Source organism: Vigna angularis, chromosome 5, assembly GCF_016808095.1.
Source record: "Vigna angularis cultivar LongXiaoDou No.4 chromosome 5, ASM1680809v1, whole genome shotgun sequence".
Taxonomy (NCBI): Eukaryota; Viridiplantae; Streptophyta; class Magnoliopsida; order Fabales; family Fabaceae; genus Vigna; species Vigna angularis.
The window spans coordinates 38097377-38116721 of NC_068974.1; the positions used below are offsets into that span (position 1 = coordinate 38097377).

The 19345-nt window shown below is 33.9% G+C and overlaps 3 protein-coding genes across 3 annotated transcripts; 1 reads left to right on the forward strand and 2 right to left on the reverse strand.

The window, feature by feature from the left end:
• Positions 1-1624: 1624 nt before the first annotated feature.
• On the reverse strand, positions 1625-2379 carry LOC108339767 (protein SMALL AUXIN UP-REGULATED RNA 12). The gene has a single exon (XM_017576969.2). The coding sequence runs from the start codon at positions 2298-2300 to the stop codon at positions 1986-1988; it is 315 nt and encodes a 104-aa protein (XP_017432458.1). The 5' UTR covers positions 2301-2379; the 3' UTR covers positions 1625-1985.
• Positions 2380-9448: 7069 nt separating this feature from the next.
• On the reverse strand, positions 9449-12792 carry LOC108340669 (transcription initiation factor TFIID subunit 14b). The gene is made up of 6 exons (XM_017578186.2): positions 12568-12792; positions 12155-12243; positions 11833-12054; positions 11139-11326; positions 10937-11058; positions 9449-9777 (listed from the first exon to the last, which is right to left on the reverse strand). The coding sequence occupies exons 1-6, from the start codon at positions 12679-12681 to the stop codon at positions 9691-9693; spliced, it is 822 nt and encodes a 273-aa protein (XP_017433675.1). The 5' UTR covers positions 12682-12792; the 3' UTR covers positions 9449-9690.
• Positions 12793-15035: 2243 nt separating this feature from the next.
• Positions 15036-15608, forward strand: LOC108340672 (auxin-induced protein 15A). Its single transcript, XM_017578188.2, has one exon. It carries the CDS (start codon positions 15170-15172, stop codon positions 15440-15442), a length of 273 nt encoding a protein of 90 aa, XP_017433677.1. The 5' UTR covers positions 15036-15169; the 3' UTR covers positions 15443-15608.
• The last annotated feature ends 3737 nt before the right edge of the window (positions 15609-19345 follow it).

The following is a 19345-nucleotide window of genomic DNA, read 5'->3' on the forward strand; positions in this document are numbered from 1 at the left end:
GTATTAATAATGCACAGGACCATCTTAGCTCAGACACACTCTTATTTTCTCTGCTGGTCCTCCTCCAAAAGGAAAACCAGCTACTCTCAAACTCATTTTTCAGCCTTGTGTTCAGATAAAGCTTGTTTGAGGTTGTGTTCATTCAAAATTTAAATTTTACTATAAGTTATATAATAAAGTTTTGCATTAAAGTTCAGCAAATGTTACTATGATTTACAGCAAGAGCTTGATCTGAGTTTTGTGGAAGAGATTTGTATGTTGATGATGTGAGAGAGAGGGCTATAGTAAAGTTGAAAATGTGATTTTATTAGTGCAAGAAATAATTGAGGAGGACTAGAGTGTAAAGTGAAGCTATTAGTATTGCCATTAATCAAATAAATGTAATACAGTTAGGCAGTTTTTTGGTCTCTATCAACTTGAGAGGGCATGTAAAAAAGTGTATGAGCTTTTGGAAAAGAGAAAGAGTTGTAAGGGTAGTAGTACTTGCAGGGTTATTGTCTAGGTCTGCTCATGGCCACAACCATCATTTATGCCCTGTCTTCATCATTAACAACCACTTTGCTCATATTTGCTTAAAACCATGGTCCTTCCAATCCAACTTCATTTCTGGTTTTTCTTATACTATTAATTACCACTATTGCTTTAATCCTAAAATACTCTTTAATTTTTTTCTAAGATAAGGAATCATTTATTGTGATGATCGTGAAAGTGATGAACTTAATGTAAACAAACATATTGTAAATCCATAAAATGAACTTCAGCTTAAATAACCTTAAAAAATTCAGCCAAGATTTAGTGTACGAAAATGTGATTAGGTTGAGTCAGTTACAACTTTCAATGGACTTACCAGAGACATTTAAAATATGACCGTTCTCCTAAGACATTTAAACCTTATCAACTGTTATTTTTTTCTCAACCAAAAAAACTTCATTATCAGTATTATTACAGATTCCAACTTTATCATCAGCATTGTGCCATAGAAATTGATAAGCAAGCAATGGAACTTGTGGGAGGTTTCATAGTTAATCTTCCTTAGCATGTTTTACTTTTTTTAGTTAATGTCGCATTCAAACTCAGACACTATTCATGGTTTAAAAAAACATACTTAAGTGGGGAAACTTGACATGATTTTGGTTACTGTACAATTCTACAGGTGAAAGTCAAATGATGAATTAACACTTTTATACCACTTGACATATATAGAGAGATGAAGAAAAAAAGAAAAATATGTAAATATAATAAATAATATACAAGGCAAAAAAGATAAAAGATGTCCACAATAATCACTGTAGAAAATCTTCTAATGTGATTACCTTCTTTCATTTTCTAGCAAGTTGGATTGTTTAAAAGTTAAGACAAGCCGTACAGTGTTAACCCGTACAACAATGGTACTGTCCATTAACTTTCTTTAATTTTTTTTTTCTGAATAATAGACAGTTTTTAACAGAAAAAACTAAATTGTGAGTTTAAAACTAAATTCTTTTTTAACTTTCTCGTAATCCATCACCACAACTTGATCTTTTTCAGTTTTAGATTTTCCTTATACTACCAATGTTGCAGATCTTGGTTGTTAAATTTGAATTAAATGGAGGGTTTGTGTGTGACTTGGAAGAAGAAGCAGGAGTATAGAACATACATGAAGTTGTTTCATTGACATAAAACTTCTCTCACAGGGTATTTTATATAGAAACCTCTGCGAGGAAAACTTCAAACATTTGTACAGTTTTCTACCCATGAAATCTTCATGGAAACAAAGTTAGAGTCGCACAGTTGACTTCATAACAGGTTGTTTCGACAAACCCACAAAAAAGACAAGAAAAGAATGAGATGGATTTAGAAATAGCAAATGAAGAAGAATGTGAATGGGAGGCCAATGAAAACGGCAATGACGAAGGGAGAAAAAAGAAGCAAAAAGTGGTGCTTCATCTCGGCCATCCTCTTCAGTCAGAACCATTGCGTAAAATAAACCTCGTCCCTTGTCTGTTTCATCTCAACGAGGATGTTAGAGACCTGAAGACAACTTCTTCGCAAGGAATAGTGAGACCCATCTCGTGATCGAAGCCAAACTCTTCTTCAGCTTGTCGAAGGAGGGATTGGAACTCGGGGTGAGCGAGGAATGAGATTGGCACAATGTACCTAGTTCTGTTTTCACCCACATAAACAGCAAAATGGCCTTTTGGGACATCACCGGGGTGGCCATCATCATCGTACCCGTTTTTCTTTCCTAGGCTTGAACACCTCTTAAGGATCTGCTTCAAGACTGCATGTTGTGGAAGCTTGTTTGATTTTCTAATGGCCATGTTGTTGAGTGGTTGAGATGTGATGAATGAGAAGAGAAGAGGGAGTGAAGAAGATGTAGTGGTGGATGATGAGAAATAAGAAGGTGATGAGGGGGTATTTATGGAGATGGTGGAAAGAGGGTGATGTGGAGGGAGTGTGGGGTAGGAGGCAAATTAAAGGGCAGACCACGGGTGTTTTGGGGTTTGTGTATTTGTGCAAGGACATGGTGGGAGCCAACCCCATTGGCTATACTATTCTATGTTGGTCCTCCTCACGGCAACATGGTCCCAGTTTCACTCTACTCCTCCTTCAATTCTTTCCTTACCTATCTCTCTGCTTTCAACCTTCTTATTCACCTCTATTCATTTCCCTCAAATCCTCTTTCCATCAAGCTCACACACTTTCTATAACCTCCCTCTCTTCTTTTCTGTTTTGATTCTGTATAGGACATAACTTAAATCATGTCTTCACCACTAGACAATATCATCTCAGCAAATACATGTAAGCTAGGTCAGCACACTAAAACGAAGTAAAGGATTGTTAATTAGCAATTAGGAGACACGTCAGAGATTATATTACCCTAAACTGACATAGATTATGTCTCACCTACTCAGCTTAGGTGCACTCAAGTAAAAACACTTGGAAATATTATAAACGGACACTGTTTGCTATGTATGAATTTTACGCTAATTATTGTATCTAGTATTTCATATTTCATTGAGTTAAATATCGAATATCTTTTTTAACTTGAATGTCGGAGTGTCTTTTCTAACTTAAATATCAGAGTGTCTTTTTTGACTTGAATTTGGGAGTGTCTTTTTTTCTACATGTAACTTGACTCATCTAACTAAGATTTCAACTCTATTGGAGAAAGAGGGTGGAAACATCCCAGTCACTTAGAGGAGAAGTACAGCTTGGACTCGTTTGGTGGAAAGGTGGATTAGACTGGTACGTCTCGACCTTGTAAGAATGTACTTAATCCTTGGACAACATTATTCTCTTCTTTCAATCTCAGTTTTCTTTTATGCACAAAGTTTTATCATTACTTCTCGTATTTGTAATCCTTCCTGAATTCACAATCATGAATGAGGGTTACTTTTAAATTGCATGATAATATTTGATTCACACTCAAAATGTTCGTTTATTAGTTAGGAAAAAAACTTGAGAAAGGAGATCCATTAATAGCAGTAAACCAGGTTTCTTAACGAAGATTAATTATCAGCAACAACATATAAATAATTGCGGTCATAAAAAGAAAAATAGAAAAGTATTAGTATCTGTGAAAAAGGAAGTTGTGTATCACAGTTTTAAGAAACATATAATAGTTTCATTCCGTAAGGGTACTAAGATCTGGCTAAGAAAACGTGTGGCTTATATAGACTCCTCGGAATTTGGTACATCGTATATGTAAGACCCTTTATATTTTGATTTATAAGTCTAGCTCATGAATTGTATAAATAAGAACTTTGATTTTGATTTCGTGCTGCTAACTGTGCTAACTAGTAACTCCACTAACAGAAACGATCGTAAACACAATTTGTTATTTTAGAGTGTAAATGTTGTGTGAGTGAAGGGAATTTGGAAGAATTTTTGAATGGAATCCTGCACAATCTCTATGGAATCATTAGCACACCACTCTGGTCCTGGTGATGGTTTGGCCATTCTGGTTGTTCGGCTTGTGATACTGACGAGTGAGGAGTGATAAGTGACTCATGCAACAGAAATCCATGTGTATGTTGCACTGTTTTTCATACTTTTCAGGTTTTGGATTCTGTTTCATAACTCTACCTCCAAGTTCAAGTGTAACAACACCTGCCACAACAAACTACTGAAACATTTCAAAACATATAGCCTAAACACTCTGGTCCTTTTGTCGCCCATTTCATCCAATTCACATGACCACCAAAGATTAGGTACTTTTGGATAATAGCTTAATCTAGTATTTACCTAATAAATTTTTATCACACGAATAAAAACCTTGATCTTAATTTTCTTTTTCAAATAACATAACACAAAGAGTGCAACTGAAGAAGGGTAGCACATTATGTTTAAACCAAATGAGATATAGGATACGAAACTCAGACACGTCTCACAAATAGTGTTCCTGTGTCATACACGTATTATACGTCGGTGAAATGTCTAATTTGAAAGACATTTTCTTTTGTCAGCGACCTAATTTTAACATACTTCACCGTAATGTTAACAGAGACAAATACAATGCTTTTCTAAAAGTTATAAACTTGTAAACTTTTTTCATAATTTGTTATTATGATTATTAAAATAATGAACAAATCTTATATGATGATTACTTTCTACTTTTTGATATTAGTTAGATGGATTATATTCATTTTTGTATTAGATGACAATATGTTAGATTATTATATTTGATTAATCTTGTTTATAAATGATTTTGAGTGTATAGATATTGATTGTTAAATTAAATCATTCATAATAATATAATATATAGATATGTGTTTCCGTGTTCAACATTTTTGAGACTACCCATGTTAAAGTTTTCGTGTCATTATTTGTGCTATATAATAATAAAGAAAAAAGAAAAAAAGAAAAAATGATGTTGTAGTAAGAATAATTTGCTTTCCTAGAAGATGCTTCACCACCTTCCAATTTCAAGAAAAAAAAATTATTACCTTATATATATATATATATATATATATATATATATATATATATATTCATTGGACCATAGTAGCCTAATTGATCCCTATCTGCTATGCTGATTAATTAAGATCCGAATTAATTTAGGAAAAATCATGCATAACCAGCAGGCTAAGCTGTCAATGGAAGGTGCAGTTGTCATGCTCAACAACGTGGTTGGTTGGTTAGTTCTTTTCACTGAAGACATTCGTATTTATTATAGTGGAAAGACTATACAAGGATAGGCTGAAGTGTGTAACAACAAAAGTAACTGAAAACGCAATTGTGATTGTGAACGATGAAGGGTCTCATGCAAGTGGGTTGAATTTACTAAGGTTTTGTAGTGAGAATTTGGCATGAATTCCAACATTATAGTTCCATGTTCAATCCAGTGATAGAGAGATGTAGCATTTTGATTCCTTTGGACCATGTAATATGATGTTAGCAGAGTTGATGGTTGGCTTTGGCCTAGAACTTGAACGCAATGGTTAATGCACTCAGAAATCAGTGTCTCAACAATGCAGGGCTTCCCATGTGGCCCTGCCTAAGCCATGACCACTAGATAACATATGTGTAATAAGACATAAAGTATATTCAATGCGCACCACTATTTAGGTTTAACCTGCACCACCTTCCTTCTTTTTACCATTACCATTGTTTCCCATCCCCACAATAATAAATTCATCTTATTAATAATATTCAATGACCCTTATCATATACGGTATGTCCGGCATTTTAGTGATCTGTCCTGCCATTTGTGTCTCTCTCAATGCCAAACCCCATGCTAATTTGTAGGACATCAATAACATCCATCCACAAGCACGCATTCAACCCCTTAAACCATAACTCCTCATACTTAAGGTCAACTATGTTCTATAGTTAAATCAATACCCACACAACTTTATTACCATCACCTTATCGGATTTATCGAAGAAGAAATTCATGGGAGAAAAAGAATATATAAGATCTGAATTCAACTATATAAAAAAATTTATATTGTACTTTACTTTTTTTCATTTTATCCCATGTGAGACTTAGTAAATTTACATTTGAAATTCTAACACACATTTTATGAATTTTAAGAAGATTTAAAGAAGAAATACAACATAAATGAAATATGAATTCAATTTATATAAAAGATTTTTTTTAACTCAAAATTTAAAAAAAATAAGTTTATGATCAATTTTATTTTCTATACTATATTCAACTTTTTTATCTATTAATTAATGTAAGACATAAATTCAAAACTCTAAATCCTAAATCTTAAACTAACTCAAACGCAGATACATATATGTTAATTATATATTAATTGAATTGATACAACTAAAACGTTCTCTTTTTATCTGTTTATGTGCTTGTAAAACTGGACCATAGGAAAGTGAGGGATTTTATGGATGTATAGAGAAATTTGAGAAAGAGGAATGATGGGAATGGATGTGATGGAAAAAGTAAGGTGGAGAAAGAAGGGATGAAAAATTGGATAGTTGTGTCGGTTTGTTTGTAAGGAAGTACGTACCATAATAGTAGCAGTTCTACCACCATATGAAATGTGTATAAATAAAAAAATAAATGTATTATTACAGTGGAAGGTAAGGTGTAGATGGGAAACCAGATAAACGGATGTCGCATTCCTTGGACAGAGGCTTCATGTTCTGTGAATGAGATGAATTGAAGAAAGAGATGGAATTAAAATTAGGGAGAGAGTTGAAAGGCCCACCATTTTCACCAAAATGCGGTGCTCAGAGGAGCAAATCAACGAAGGGGATGTTCTTTTAAGTTGATGGAGACTTAACCTTTACTTTGGCACATGAAGGCCATGTTACTCTTGCTTCCCAAAATCCACTTGCTAAGGCCCTGTTTCGCACATCATTCCAACCACTTGAAAACGCCCATCTTTACTACTTTGCCTAATCTCTCATTTTCTTTTTACCTTCTAGGCCAACCAACCTCAACCCACAACACCCTTTTTTTCCTTCTTTACTATCACACCAACCATTTTTAGTGTTGTGTGAAATTCTACGTTCTTTCGATGAACTTTCCAAGTGAGTTTGATAAATTCAAGACAGGTTTAAAATTTATTTTTTAAAATAGGATCAGAATCGTGTTAAATCTATTTTAATAAGATTTATGATATTTATTGTGTTATCACTAACGAGTTACTGATTTTCATTAATATCTAATCTTAAATTCGAATGCATATATCTTGATATAAGAACTGCGTTAAGCATTTTATATTGACTAGAGATAACTAAATATAAATTTTATTTTACATATCAATTATGTATGCTTGAGTTAAAATTAAAGTCTACCATTTAAAAATTATCTTCTTCATCTTTATTTGTGTTCACGATTATCGATTGTGATTCTTCCACTAATATGCAAATTTTAGATGTAACAAATGCATCTAACATACATTATTTTTTTCCAAGTGAAAACTCTATCAGGCTAATTCAGATTCCAAGAGGTCTAATATGATAATAAATATAATCAGAAAGCATAAAGAGTGCTAAAAAATAATGTAGGTAAAAATTCCATTACTAAAAATAAGAAGTATAATAAAAAGTGTTCCTTGTTCATACAAGTGCTACCAAGCACATGTCTTTCTTCTTGTGTGCTCTCCATACGTTTACGTAACTAAAATGAAGTTCACATCTTTCTTCTTATGTGACCACCAAATATGTTTATGTCAAGTTAAAGAAAGATGTGTTATAGAGAAAGCTAAGTTATGTTACTGGTTTATATGTTTGGCTTCTTTTGTAGAGTGTGAGATGTGATCCCTTATTTAAGCAAGATAATATATATTATGTAATCTTTTAGCAGGTAAAGAAAGCAGGAGCTCATTCAAATAAGAAGAAAACATTAAATCTTTTCTTGATTATCTTAATCTTATTTAGGTTTATTCATTTATATGTTTTATTTTAATAAGAAAGCATTTATGAAAAAGCATGGTAGTGACAAGTCAATTCCATGATAAAACTTGTTTGTTTCTACTAATTCTAAGACTCTTATCCTATCCAAAAACCTAAGCTTGTGTCCATCTTAAGATATATTGTGTTTTTTCTTGTTCTAGTTTATAATAATAATAAGAACAAATATTTATTACGTATGCATGAAATAGATTGAAATGTCGTTCACAGCTGGCACAACAAAAGCAAAGACTATGTCGATGACTAGCATAGTGCGAATTGAGATCCAGCTCTCAAGTCTTCTCTCGTATTAGATAATCATAATTTCACATTCACAAAGGTAGTTTTTTTTTTTTTAACTTTCATTTCATACTATTTTTTAGAGTTAAATATTATATTAATTTTTATCTTTTAAATATTATATTATTTTTTAGCATATGTAATTTTTATTTTTTTATTATCTTTTATTCTATCTTTTTCTTTGCAAATATAAAAGTTCACTTTGTTTTAAGATCATGATAGATTATGAAATGATAATTATTGGCGTGAATTTATTTTTCTTAAATTATTATCTGTACTGTTGAACGTACCAAAGGGCATTCCTTGGCTAACAATAACATGCATTACTTTGTTGTACCAATGTACCTGCAAACTACCTACTTGGTAATTTTTGGTCTGGTGATTGTACCTGCTCAAAAGAACATGAATGTGGGAACCTGACTTAGAACTACAAAACCCACCAAAATAAAACAGCTGGAAGTTGGATTTTCCCATTAACGGCAAGCCCTAAGGTCTAGTCGTACCATATTACCCACCCAAACCCACTCAAATGTATGTATGTTATGCCAGCCTTTGAAGGGACCCTACCTTCCCTCAATATCCACTTCAATGCATTACCATTTCAAAACATTTAGTATAATGTTTTCCTCCTATAACTCAAACCTACACTATTTTCTTCATTCCCACTTACTCAACACCTCCACCACTAATCTATTCACTCTTTAACATGTGCCTATTTCAACACCTTTTCATACCTTCCAAAAAACTGGGTTTTCAACAACTAGGGTTTCAGTAGGCTATCATGGAGCTTGTCCCCATGTTCAATTTGCCCATTCTGAACTCAAATATTCTTAGTTATTAGTTCTGCTTTCAATAATTATGAAAAATTAATCAATAAGTATGATTGAAGGCATAATACTACTCCATGATTTTGTTTGAGATTCAAATTAAAATAAATGTTTGTTATCTTTTACAAGATTCAATTCATTACGTCTCTCTCTTTTATTAATTGTTTTTCAACTAAGATATTAATGAAACAAAAGGGAGGTTATATTATGCTGACACAAAGAGGGTATTGCTGATAATAATTTTAAAACATATAATTACTTTATCACAAATAAAATTTAATGGATATCCATCAAATCTATTACCGAATAGTAGGATTCTGTCAAGTCAAGTTTAAAAATATATTTGACAAACTTATTAAGAAATGCTTAATTGAATTGCTTATTTGATCTTGTCTTTAATTGCTGTCAACATGATATATCTATTTTTTTTTATTCAGATGATATATCTAAATTTATAGGTATATTGAATATACGTTATAATAAATGAGAAATACTACATTTTCTAATCTTTTATGGTTAAATCATACACATTTGGCCGCTTCTGTTTATTGGCAGAGGTACACTACTCTAAAATTACAACATCGTTGACAAAAAAAAAAAAGAAACGAAACAAGTTACAATACAATTGAAGAAACAACTAGCTGATTAGAAGCACACAATCATCCCATTCTTCTGCTCCTTCAGTCATTACAAAAAGAGCCACCAAAATCCTAATTGTACATCTACTGGTCAGAAGAAGATTTAAACTGCTGATGCTGTCCATCTATCAAGTTTATCTGTCGTCTGAGTTTAGCAATATGTGCTTGAACCTGAATTTGGAAGCACAATATGAGTTTAGTCACAATTTTCTTACTACTTTAAGATGATTGAACAATCAAAATCTACAAGAAAAGTTAAAACATGCTCATAATTAACCAACAAGAAAAAAAAGATTCAACCACATCTTTCTCAGGTCCCCCTTGTGATTCACTACCATAGATATACAAGTAACAAGTTAATCAACAGCTTATGAAGTGCATACAAGGAAAGGGACTGTAATACAGACTTCAATTCAACACACTGACAAAGGTCAGTGATTTGGAAAAAAAAAAGTTCATCTACACAGTGCGCTCTCAAATTATATACTTTAGTCCTGTCATGTTTATTATTATAAGATTACTCTATGATGTTCATTCTAAATATTCATGCCCCACATAGAAAATGATTAGAACATATAGAACCCACATATGTTGATGATAATGGATTGTTAATTAAATCGTTAAATGATGAACAAGTAGGAGTGATGGAACATGATAGCGATTGAATAAAACTAGAATAATGTTAATCAGCATATAGACCATCGTATCTGTCTTCTGTCCTCTCCCCTCCTCCTTCCCTTCGGTTGGCTTTGAATTAAATTATTTAATTACAACCCGGAATCCCACATATCAGTACATACAACAATGTAAATTAGGAAAAACATTTCTTCTTTCTATTCTAATACTTCAAAGGCACAGTTATTTTGAGTTCAACTAATCCACAAAAAGGGCCGTAAACATCATACAAACAAAATAAACTCCCAAGCATAGATCATTAGTTTAAGTCTCTTGATGGATGAATCTGAAGTACATGTTCTGAAAAGCAGAAAATTTTCAGGAAAAGACATCTACAAAAATCCTCATACATATTCCTTTTTTTGATCAAACATGAACCTTGCATCAAGATCATAAATCATGATGCTACTGCTATAACATTTCTCTATACAGAACTATCAGGTGTATCCATAATTTGGATTGCTAAGGTTTTTTACTATATACAAGTGACCAAGTATGATGCAAACTTTCTACTTTGTAACATGTAAGCGTATGCTTGCTGTCACGGCTCATTTTAATCCATGAATATACCATTAAGGCATCAACAATCGACAATCGATTTGACATCCAAAAATATTACATACTTTAAATATGATAAAATTATTGTCATACATACCTGCTGTCGAGCTGCCGCAAGCTGTAAGAGCTCATCTGCTTCTGAGAAATTCGTGAACCATTGACTTAAAGAATGATCTTTAGTATCACCTTTCCTCCTTTTACTTGCATCCTCAACAGGTACTGCATTTACAAGTTCTTTCAACTCAAGCATGGAAACAGGAGAGCTGCAGATAACAGGGGGTAATTGCTACACAACATACCAGGAGGAGGCAATGTAAGCCCAGCAGGTAATCTTGGTAAGTTCACAGCTGGATGACTCTGCAAACGAGCTAAAAAGGCCTCCGAAGGATCAGGGAAAACTATCTCATCATAAAACTCCACAACAACAGGCTTTTTTGCAGACATGGAACTGTTTTCATCCTCTGGATACAACTTCAAGTGATGATATCTGTATATATATCACTCTTCAATAGAATACAAGGTTCAGAAATTATTTTTACATTCACATAAAATAGTTTTCAATCTGCATGACTAATAACAAAGGAAACGGGGGGTTGTATTGTCATCTAGTATATGGTTAGATAATATTCAAGCACTTGGGCTATATATAACAGCACACTCTTACCAAACTTTGCAGTTAGCAAAATAGATGTTATTTATATAGTCATCCAAGCTTATCATTGATAATAATGAAGCACTCCAGCCATATTGCTCTATCTATCTAACTAAACTTAGCAGGGAATAGAGCTGCACTCTTGCAGAATTTCAGAAGCATAAGCAAGTTGTAGACGGTTGAAACATGCCAGAAAATAGTAGACATTTTGCATACCATAAAAAATTTCAAGCATACTTGAACCTCAACACTGAACTAAGAAATCGGAGCATCAATAATATTTTTTTTTCCTGGAAGCAGGCTACAGGAAACTAAATTCAAAGCAGTAACCAACAACTCACAAGTTCAAAGGCTTGTCACAAACATCACTGTGAAAATAAAGTGTGATGGCAACTTCAAATTCCCCCCATCCTGCCTCTGAGAGTTCAAAAGGCGGTGACTCCACAACACGGGTGGGATTATTGAAACTAGAGTGCAACTGAAAAACAACACGTTTTATTATCGCCCCAAGATCCTCATTGGTTGCTCCACGAACATATACTGTCCATTTATGCGACTGATACCTTACATAACATAAACATGGCGACTTTCTCAGCTTTAAAATCCATTTTAGTGACTTCAAGCAAAACATTATATCAGGTAGAGGCAATGTAGGATACTTACTCGCTAGCCTTTTTCCCAAGCCAAAATGCTATGTTTCCATACACTATTGGAACGCTTATTTCCACATCTTTGAGTTTCTTACCCAGGTTCTACACAAAACCCATAAATGGTTATACTTTTAGAATGATCAATACAAAGAACCTATTTAGTAAAACATACAGAGGAATTTGTTTTGACTTTGTATCATATGATATTCTAAAATCACATTTGCTGTTCTGAACATTGACTTTAAGATCCTTGTAGTGTGCTATATAATAGCTGCAAATCAAAGTTTCGAATTTGAATCAATGACGGAAACAAGGTGTTATCTTTACGCAGTCCCAAAGGCGCAGGATTTGTGGGAAATCGCTATTTTGGCGATTTGGAAAACGAGGTTGCTGGTTTTATCCGAATTCGAATCGAAACAAGGTTACCTTCTTATCGTTGTCATCAGATTTGCCCATTTTGGTTCGCTGGGATTTGGGGGTAGGACCACTTAATTCTGGCAGATCTTGACCGTGCTTTTTCGAAGATGAGCTGATGGTCATATCAATCAACGACCTCGTCTCAAAAGTAGAAGCTCAATCTAAGCATCTAGTTTTAGGGTTCGTATGCTCCTCTGCCAAAATTGTGAAGCACTATTCGTGGCTTTTACGACGTCGTTTCTGAGTCAGTAGAACCACCTACGGAGCCCAACCCAATACCATCGTGGGCATAATTTTTTTTCATATCTAGATCGATTCAGGGATTACAATTTCCACTTTTGCTTCCTGCACCCCCAGAATTTATTCTTACATCTCTCAATTTTTTAAAATAACCATTTTATCTTTCCTAAAGTAATTTCTGAATTAAATATTTCTGAAATTTTGTAGAGAAAGTTTTCTGAAATTTTCAAAATATGATTTTTGAAACGAGATTTATGAAATATATTTGTAGAGTGTATGAAAATTATTTTGAAACAAACTTTTTATAATAAGATTTTCAGAATAAGCTTTCCAGAATGTATACAAAATCTTTCAGAACAAGTTTTGTGAAATAATTTTTTCAGAATAAATTTTCCTAAACATATGAAATAGTTCTAGAAATAACTTTCCTGAATAAACTTTTTTTTCTGCATTCTCTTCTTTCCTTTTCTCTACTACGATTATGGAAGTACTCTGATACAGTAATATTATTATTTTAGTCTTTTTCTGTTAGTGTAAGGATATAATAAAGAAAAATATTTTTAGTCTTTTTTTATACTATAGGGTGCGGCTAATAATTATTATGAAGGTGGTGCAAGCAGCTTACATGATTTTTCCTGCACAACACTGTATGTGATAAACAAAAATATCATTTCGTACAATGAATACAGAGGATAAATATTGTTTCGAAATGCATAATTAAAAAAATATAAAATATATTTGGAATTATTCAATTCAAAATAAGTCAATAACCTTTTGAATGATTGTTGCATAGTAATAGTAAAATACACTTTAGATTTTGAAACAAACTTTTAGTCTAACTTAATTTCATACATTCGATTTATAAAATAAATTTGTATTAGTTATATATTTTAAATTAGTTTTATTTCTAGTCAATCTTAAATTTTCAATATTTCTAATAAAATAAGTGCAAATAATAGCTATTAAAAGCTAATATCCTTAGGACTGAAATTTGATAATGATACTGTTGTATATATATTGGAGTTCATTGTGATTTGGCTAAAGCTAAAAGTGATCAAACACAACTTTAATTCAAGCAACATGTTTCAAGTATACAAGATAACAAAACTGAAATCTTTGCATAAAAGAAAGTCCCTTCTGTACAAATATGCCTCATCTGATCTATCTGTCTCCAATTGCTTGTTTTACAAATCATTCAAGCAAGAGGTAACGTTTAGGAACTCATCCTCCTGACATGGAATTGTGAGACCACCTGTTGGATGATCATACCCAAATTCTTCTTCTGTCCGACTCAGTAATTCTTGAAATGAAGGTTGGTTCAAGTATGATACAGGAATCCCAAACCGCTTCAATTTGTTTCCAACATAGACTGCAAGATAGCCTCTAGGTACCTCAACACCCTTGGAGACTGCTTGGGTTGTCGAAAATGATGTCCATCTAATAATACCTGCTATGCGGAAACCCATTGTTGATTGCTCCACACGACAAACTGATGCCAAAGAAATATTGTAAGAAAGGAATATCTGAAATCTGGTGTTTGAGGACTGAATGACTTGTGTTGTTTGAATACTGGAAAGCTGTTTTATATATAGCTGCCAATGGCCTAAGCAATCCAATAGCACAATGAATGATTTTTGGAGGAGCTATGATGTAGTCGACCGAGAGACAAGGGATCACATGGTATTGTCTCAGAGATATTGGCCAACAGAATTACAGGTGAAACCTAATGCTAGTTCATTCATTGTGCTGTAGCTATTTCAAGGATCGACAAGCTGTAGACATCTCACGTGTTTCTTTAAATAAATGACAACGCCATTGATATATGTTCTATCTACCAACTGATATAGAGTCTAAGTAAGCAACTTGTAAACCATGAGAGGTCTCAATTGGAATTGGAGGCAAGAACAGAACTGATATTGAATACATGATCTTGAGTTACTAGGAACCACACTTTTTTGTGTACGTTAAATTTAAAACAACACCATGTGAACTTTCATACATGAAGTTTGCGGTCCCCTCCACTCCAAATAAGTGTCAATATCATCCTGTAATGGGGTAATTGATGCAGAAGGTTGGCTTGTATTATATGTCATAACATGTTACTATGATTCATGGGAGAGTCCTGTCAAGACATTGCCATATGACCTTGTCTCTCAGTTGGTCCCATGACTACTATCTCATAACCTTCCTTCACCAATAATTCAAGTATCCTACTTACCCATTCTTTTATCTATATATTCATGGTTGAAAGCATGCTAGAACCAACACCTACCCTTTACTTTCTGAAGCATTCTAAATTCACAAGCTCAAACTTTCAACAAGTGTCTTTTAGACCATTTTCTACTGAAGTCCCTGAAAACACAAAACAACAATGGGTTTTCGTCTACCTGGTATTAGAAGGGCATCTGCAAATCAAGCATCTTCAAAAGCTGTGGAGGTGCCAAAGGGCTATCTTGCAGTCTATGTTGGAGAAAAAATGAAGCGGTTTGTGATTCCAATATCATACTTGACCCAACCTTCGTTCCAGGACTTGTTGAGTCAAGCTGAGGAAGAGTTTGGATATGATCATCCAATGGGTGGTCTTACAATTCCCTGCAGTGAAGATTTCTTCCAAGAAATAACTTCACGATTGAATAAGCTATAAATTTGTACTGTAGAAGACAGACGTAGATTTGTAGATACATTTTGTACAATAGGCATCTGTCGAATTGTTTGGATCCCCTTTTTGAGAAATATGAGAAATGAAAGATCATTATAAGGACAAGTTTGTTCCATTTTTGTTTAGTGAAAATGAATTCAACAATTTAGTCTCTCCTCTGTATATTTTGTTCTTTAGTTACTTTTACAACTTTAACTTCATCCTGGATGATCAGGGTTGCTATAAGAAATTAGTAACTTGGTTGTCCTGATAAATTTGAACGTATGAATATTGAATAAAAAAATTCATACAAATAAAAACTAATTGATACATCATTGTATTTCTTTTGGAGATAGGATATATTATTTGTATTATAAGTAAATATTATATCTATCGCTGAATAACATAATAAAGGATATACAAATTTATGTGATTTTTTATAATATATGATTATAAAGATAGTATGAACCTATTCAACTGTTTGGGTTAATATTTTGTGTCTAAGTGTGACGGGTCTAAGTGTCTACAGAAGTATGAAAGAGCAATCAATGAACAGACATTTGGTTTTACATGATCAAATCTCCTTTGATTAAGTAGTTACTTCATTGGCTATTCATTTCGGGAAGTGGGTTTTGCACTCTGATACAATTTGATCTTAGGATCATGGAGAAATATTTCATATTTGGAACGAAGTTAATCACTATTAAAAGGTGAAAACCTGATAAGCACAATCTAAAATTAAATAATTGTAGTATTGTGTATATCATGGTTCATTTAGACAGTCATCATGTGGCACTTCAACCAGGAACTAAATGAGCCTTAAGTTGAAAATTCTAGCTACAAACTGTTTCAGGACAAATGTACTGTGGCTTCCTTGTTTGGCTCAAGGATGAGTATTGAAATTGCAACAGGGAAACAGTAACAACCAATATGAAGTTTTGTTAATATGTCCAATAGAGTTTCTCTACTTAATCTATAGTAGTAATATATGCTGTTAGCCTGTTGTATATCAGAAGAATTTTCATAATCACATTAAAATTCATTGGTATGTGGGGAAAGAAAAAGGTGTTTAAACAATATCTAGTTCTGTATTCTCATTATGGAACTTGTTTCTATTTCCAATGGATTTACTCAAGAAAAGAAAATGAAAAATATTTGCAATAAAAGGAAGTGCCTTCTATACAAATTTGCCTCATCTAATCTACTAACTCTCCAATAGCATGATTTAATGCTAATTCAAATGAGAGATAACGTTTATGAACTCCTCCTCCTTGCATGGAATTGTGAGACCTCCAGTTGGATGATCATATCCAAATTCTTCTTCTGACTGACTTAGCAATTGTTGAAACGAAGATTGATTCAAATATGATACAGGAATCATGAACCGCCTCATCTTATCTCCAACATAGACTGCAAGGTAGCCTTTTGGGACTTCAAGTCCCTTGCGAGTTGTTTTAGCAGTAGAAAATGATGCTTGTCTAATAATACCTGGAATGCGGAAACCCATTGTTTTTGTTGATCCACAAAGAAATAATATGCTGAAGTAATGTTAAAAGACTTGTATGAGTATGAGAAATAACTACTTCAATTCTGATGCTTGAGGATGCAGGAAATAGTGTATATATAGTCCCTAATGGGAACTCTGCAACTGCAATCTAATTCCACAATGAATGATTGACAAGGACTTGATGGGGTCAAGGGAAGGACAGGGGATCACATGGTATTGTCTTAGAGACCTCTTTCATGGATAAGTTGTAGGGCAAACCCCACATCACTACCTTCTGATATAGTGGCCAACAGAATTTCCCACTTGAAACTAAATGTGTCTGCAAAGCTGAAATCTATCTACATCAATGATTTATAGACATGTAGTAGACATACTTTAGACATCTCACATGTTTCTTTAAATAAGATTATAGTGCTGTTGATATATATGTATATATATATATATATATATATATATATATATATATATCTACCATGTACCAACTAATATCAGGGTGACATAAGCAACCTGTAAATGTTGAGGCTTGAGCTAGCTCTGAATCAGTGGAGATAAGAAGATATCCAACATAGAACATATGATCATGAGAGATGTTGGGAACAAGGGCAATAAAGGAGAGAAGAGAGATTTAAACAACACTAAGAAGTATTTGTTTTGGTGCATTTGTAAACCTTACATAAGCTTTCTTATATAACAAAGTGAAGAACACCATCTCACAATACTAAACAATGTGGGACTAAAACACACTACAAAAACTTAATCAAACTACACAAAAACTAACAATTCTCCCACTTGGAGTTTGATTATTACATAGTGTAATTGCCTTCATCATCAGTTATTCTTGAAGGCCAATTGAGGTACTGCAAAGCCTCAATTTTTCTGTTGTGACAACCTTTGTCAACATATCCGCTGGGTTCTTACTTCCCAGTATCTTCCTCAACATTAGTACTTCATTCTCAAGCAGAGATCTGATGAAGTGATAACGGAGATCAATATGCTTCGTTCTGGAGTGAAAAGTTGAATTCTTAGCCAGATGTATTGCACTTTGACTATCACTGTGCAAAACAGTCCTTTCCTGGATGAATCCCAACTCCGTCAACAATCCTTGAAGCCATATCAATTCTTTGCTAGCTTCTGTTACTGCTACATATTCAGCCTCTGTAGTGGATAGAGCAACGATCTTTTGTATTTGTGACATCCAACTAACAGCTGTAGTTCCAACAGTAAATATGTAGCCAGTGGTACTTCTTCGATAATCAATTTCTCCAGCAAAGTCTGCATCTACGTAACCTTGTACTTTTAGTTCACCTTTACTAAAGCACAAACACTTCTCCTTAGTTTTTCGTAGATATCGCAAAATCCATTTCACAGCTTCCCATTCTCCTTTAGTCTGGCACGGTTCTCTCCATTCTGATTCCGTGCTCATAGCAAAACTTCTTGAATCTGGTGTCTACATACTCACCACCATTGTCAGATCTGAGCTTCTTAATCTTCAATCCTGTCTCATTCTCCACCATAGCTTTCCAAATTTTGAAAGCTTCAAATACTTCAGACTTGTGTTTCAGAAAGTAAACCCATACCTTTCTAGAGTGATCATCGATAAAAGTCACGAAGTATTGCTTCCCACCAACGGATGGGACAGTCGTTGGTCCCCAAACATCGGAGTGGATGAGCTCAAGCCTTTCTTTCTTTGGGGTTCTTCTACTTGTTTGAAAGCTCACTCTCTTCTGCTTTCCAAGTATACAGTCTTCACACATGTCAATTTTTACTGACTGAAGACCTGGTAGTTTTCCTTTTGAGTGCATGACCTTCATCCCCTTCTCACTCATATGCCCAAGTCTTTGGTGCCATAGATTGGGACTTTCATTTGTTGCAACTGCAATCAAATGACATGCTCCTGCTGTCTTGTAAAGAGTACCATTCTTTTTGCCTCGAGCAATTGTCATCGCACCTTTTGAAATCTTCCAATCATCACTGTGGAAGATTGTCGTGTAGCCTTCACTGGCTAGCTGGCCCACTGAGATTAAGTTCTTCGTCAGGTCGGGAATATGTCTGACATTTTTCAATTCCCATACAGACCCATTTAACTTAATCTTTACTACACATTTACCTACAATCTCACATGACTGCTCATTACCAAGGTAAACCTTACCAAGGTTTCCAGGAACATAATTCTCGAATAGTTCTTTCTGTGAGGTTGCATGGAAGGATGCTCCAGAGTCTAACACCCAAGACTCTTCCTTGTTTTCCAACGAACATATCAGCGCATCACCTCCTCCTGAGGTCGTAGCAACGTTTGCTTCATCTTTCACCTCCTGTTTCTTCGAGGCACTCCTGCATTGATTTTTGTAGTGACCAGTCTTCCCACAATTCCAACATTCGATAGTTTTCGATTTGTTAGAGCT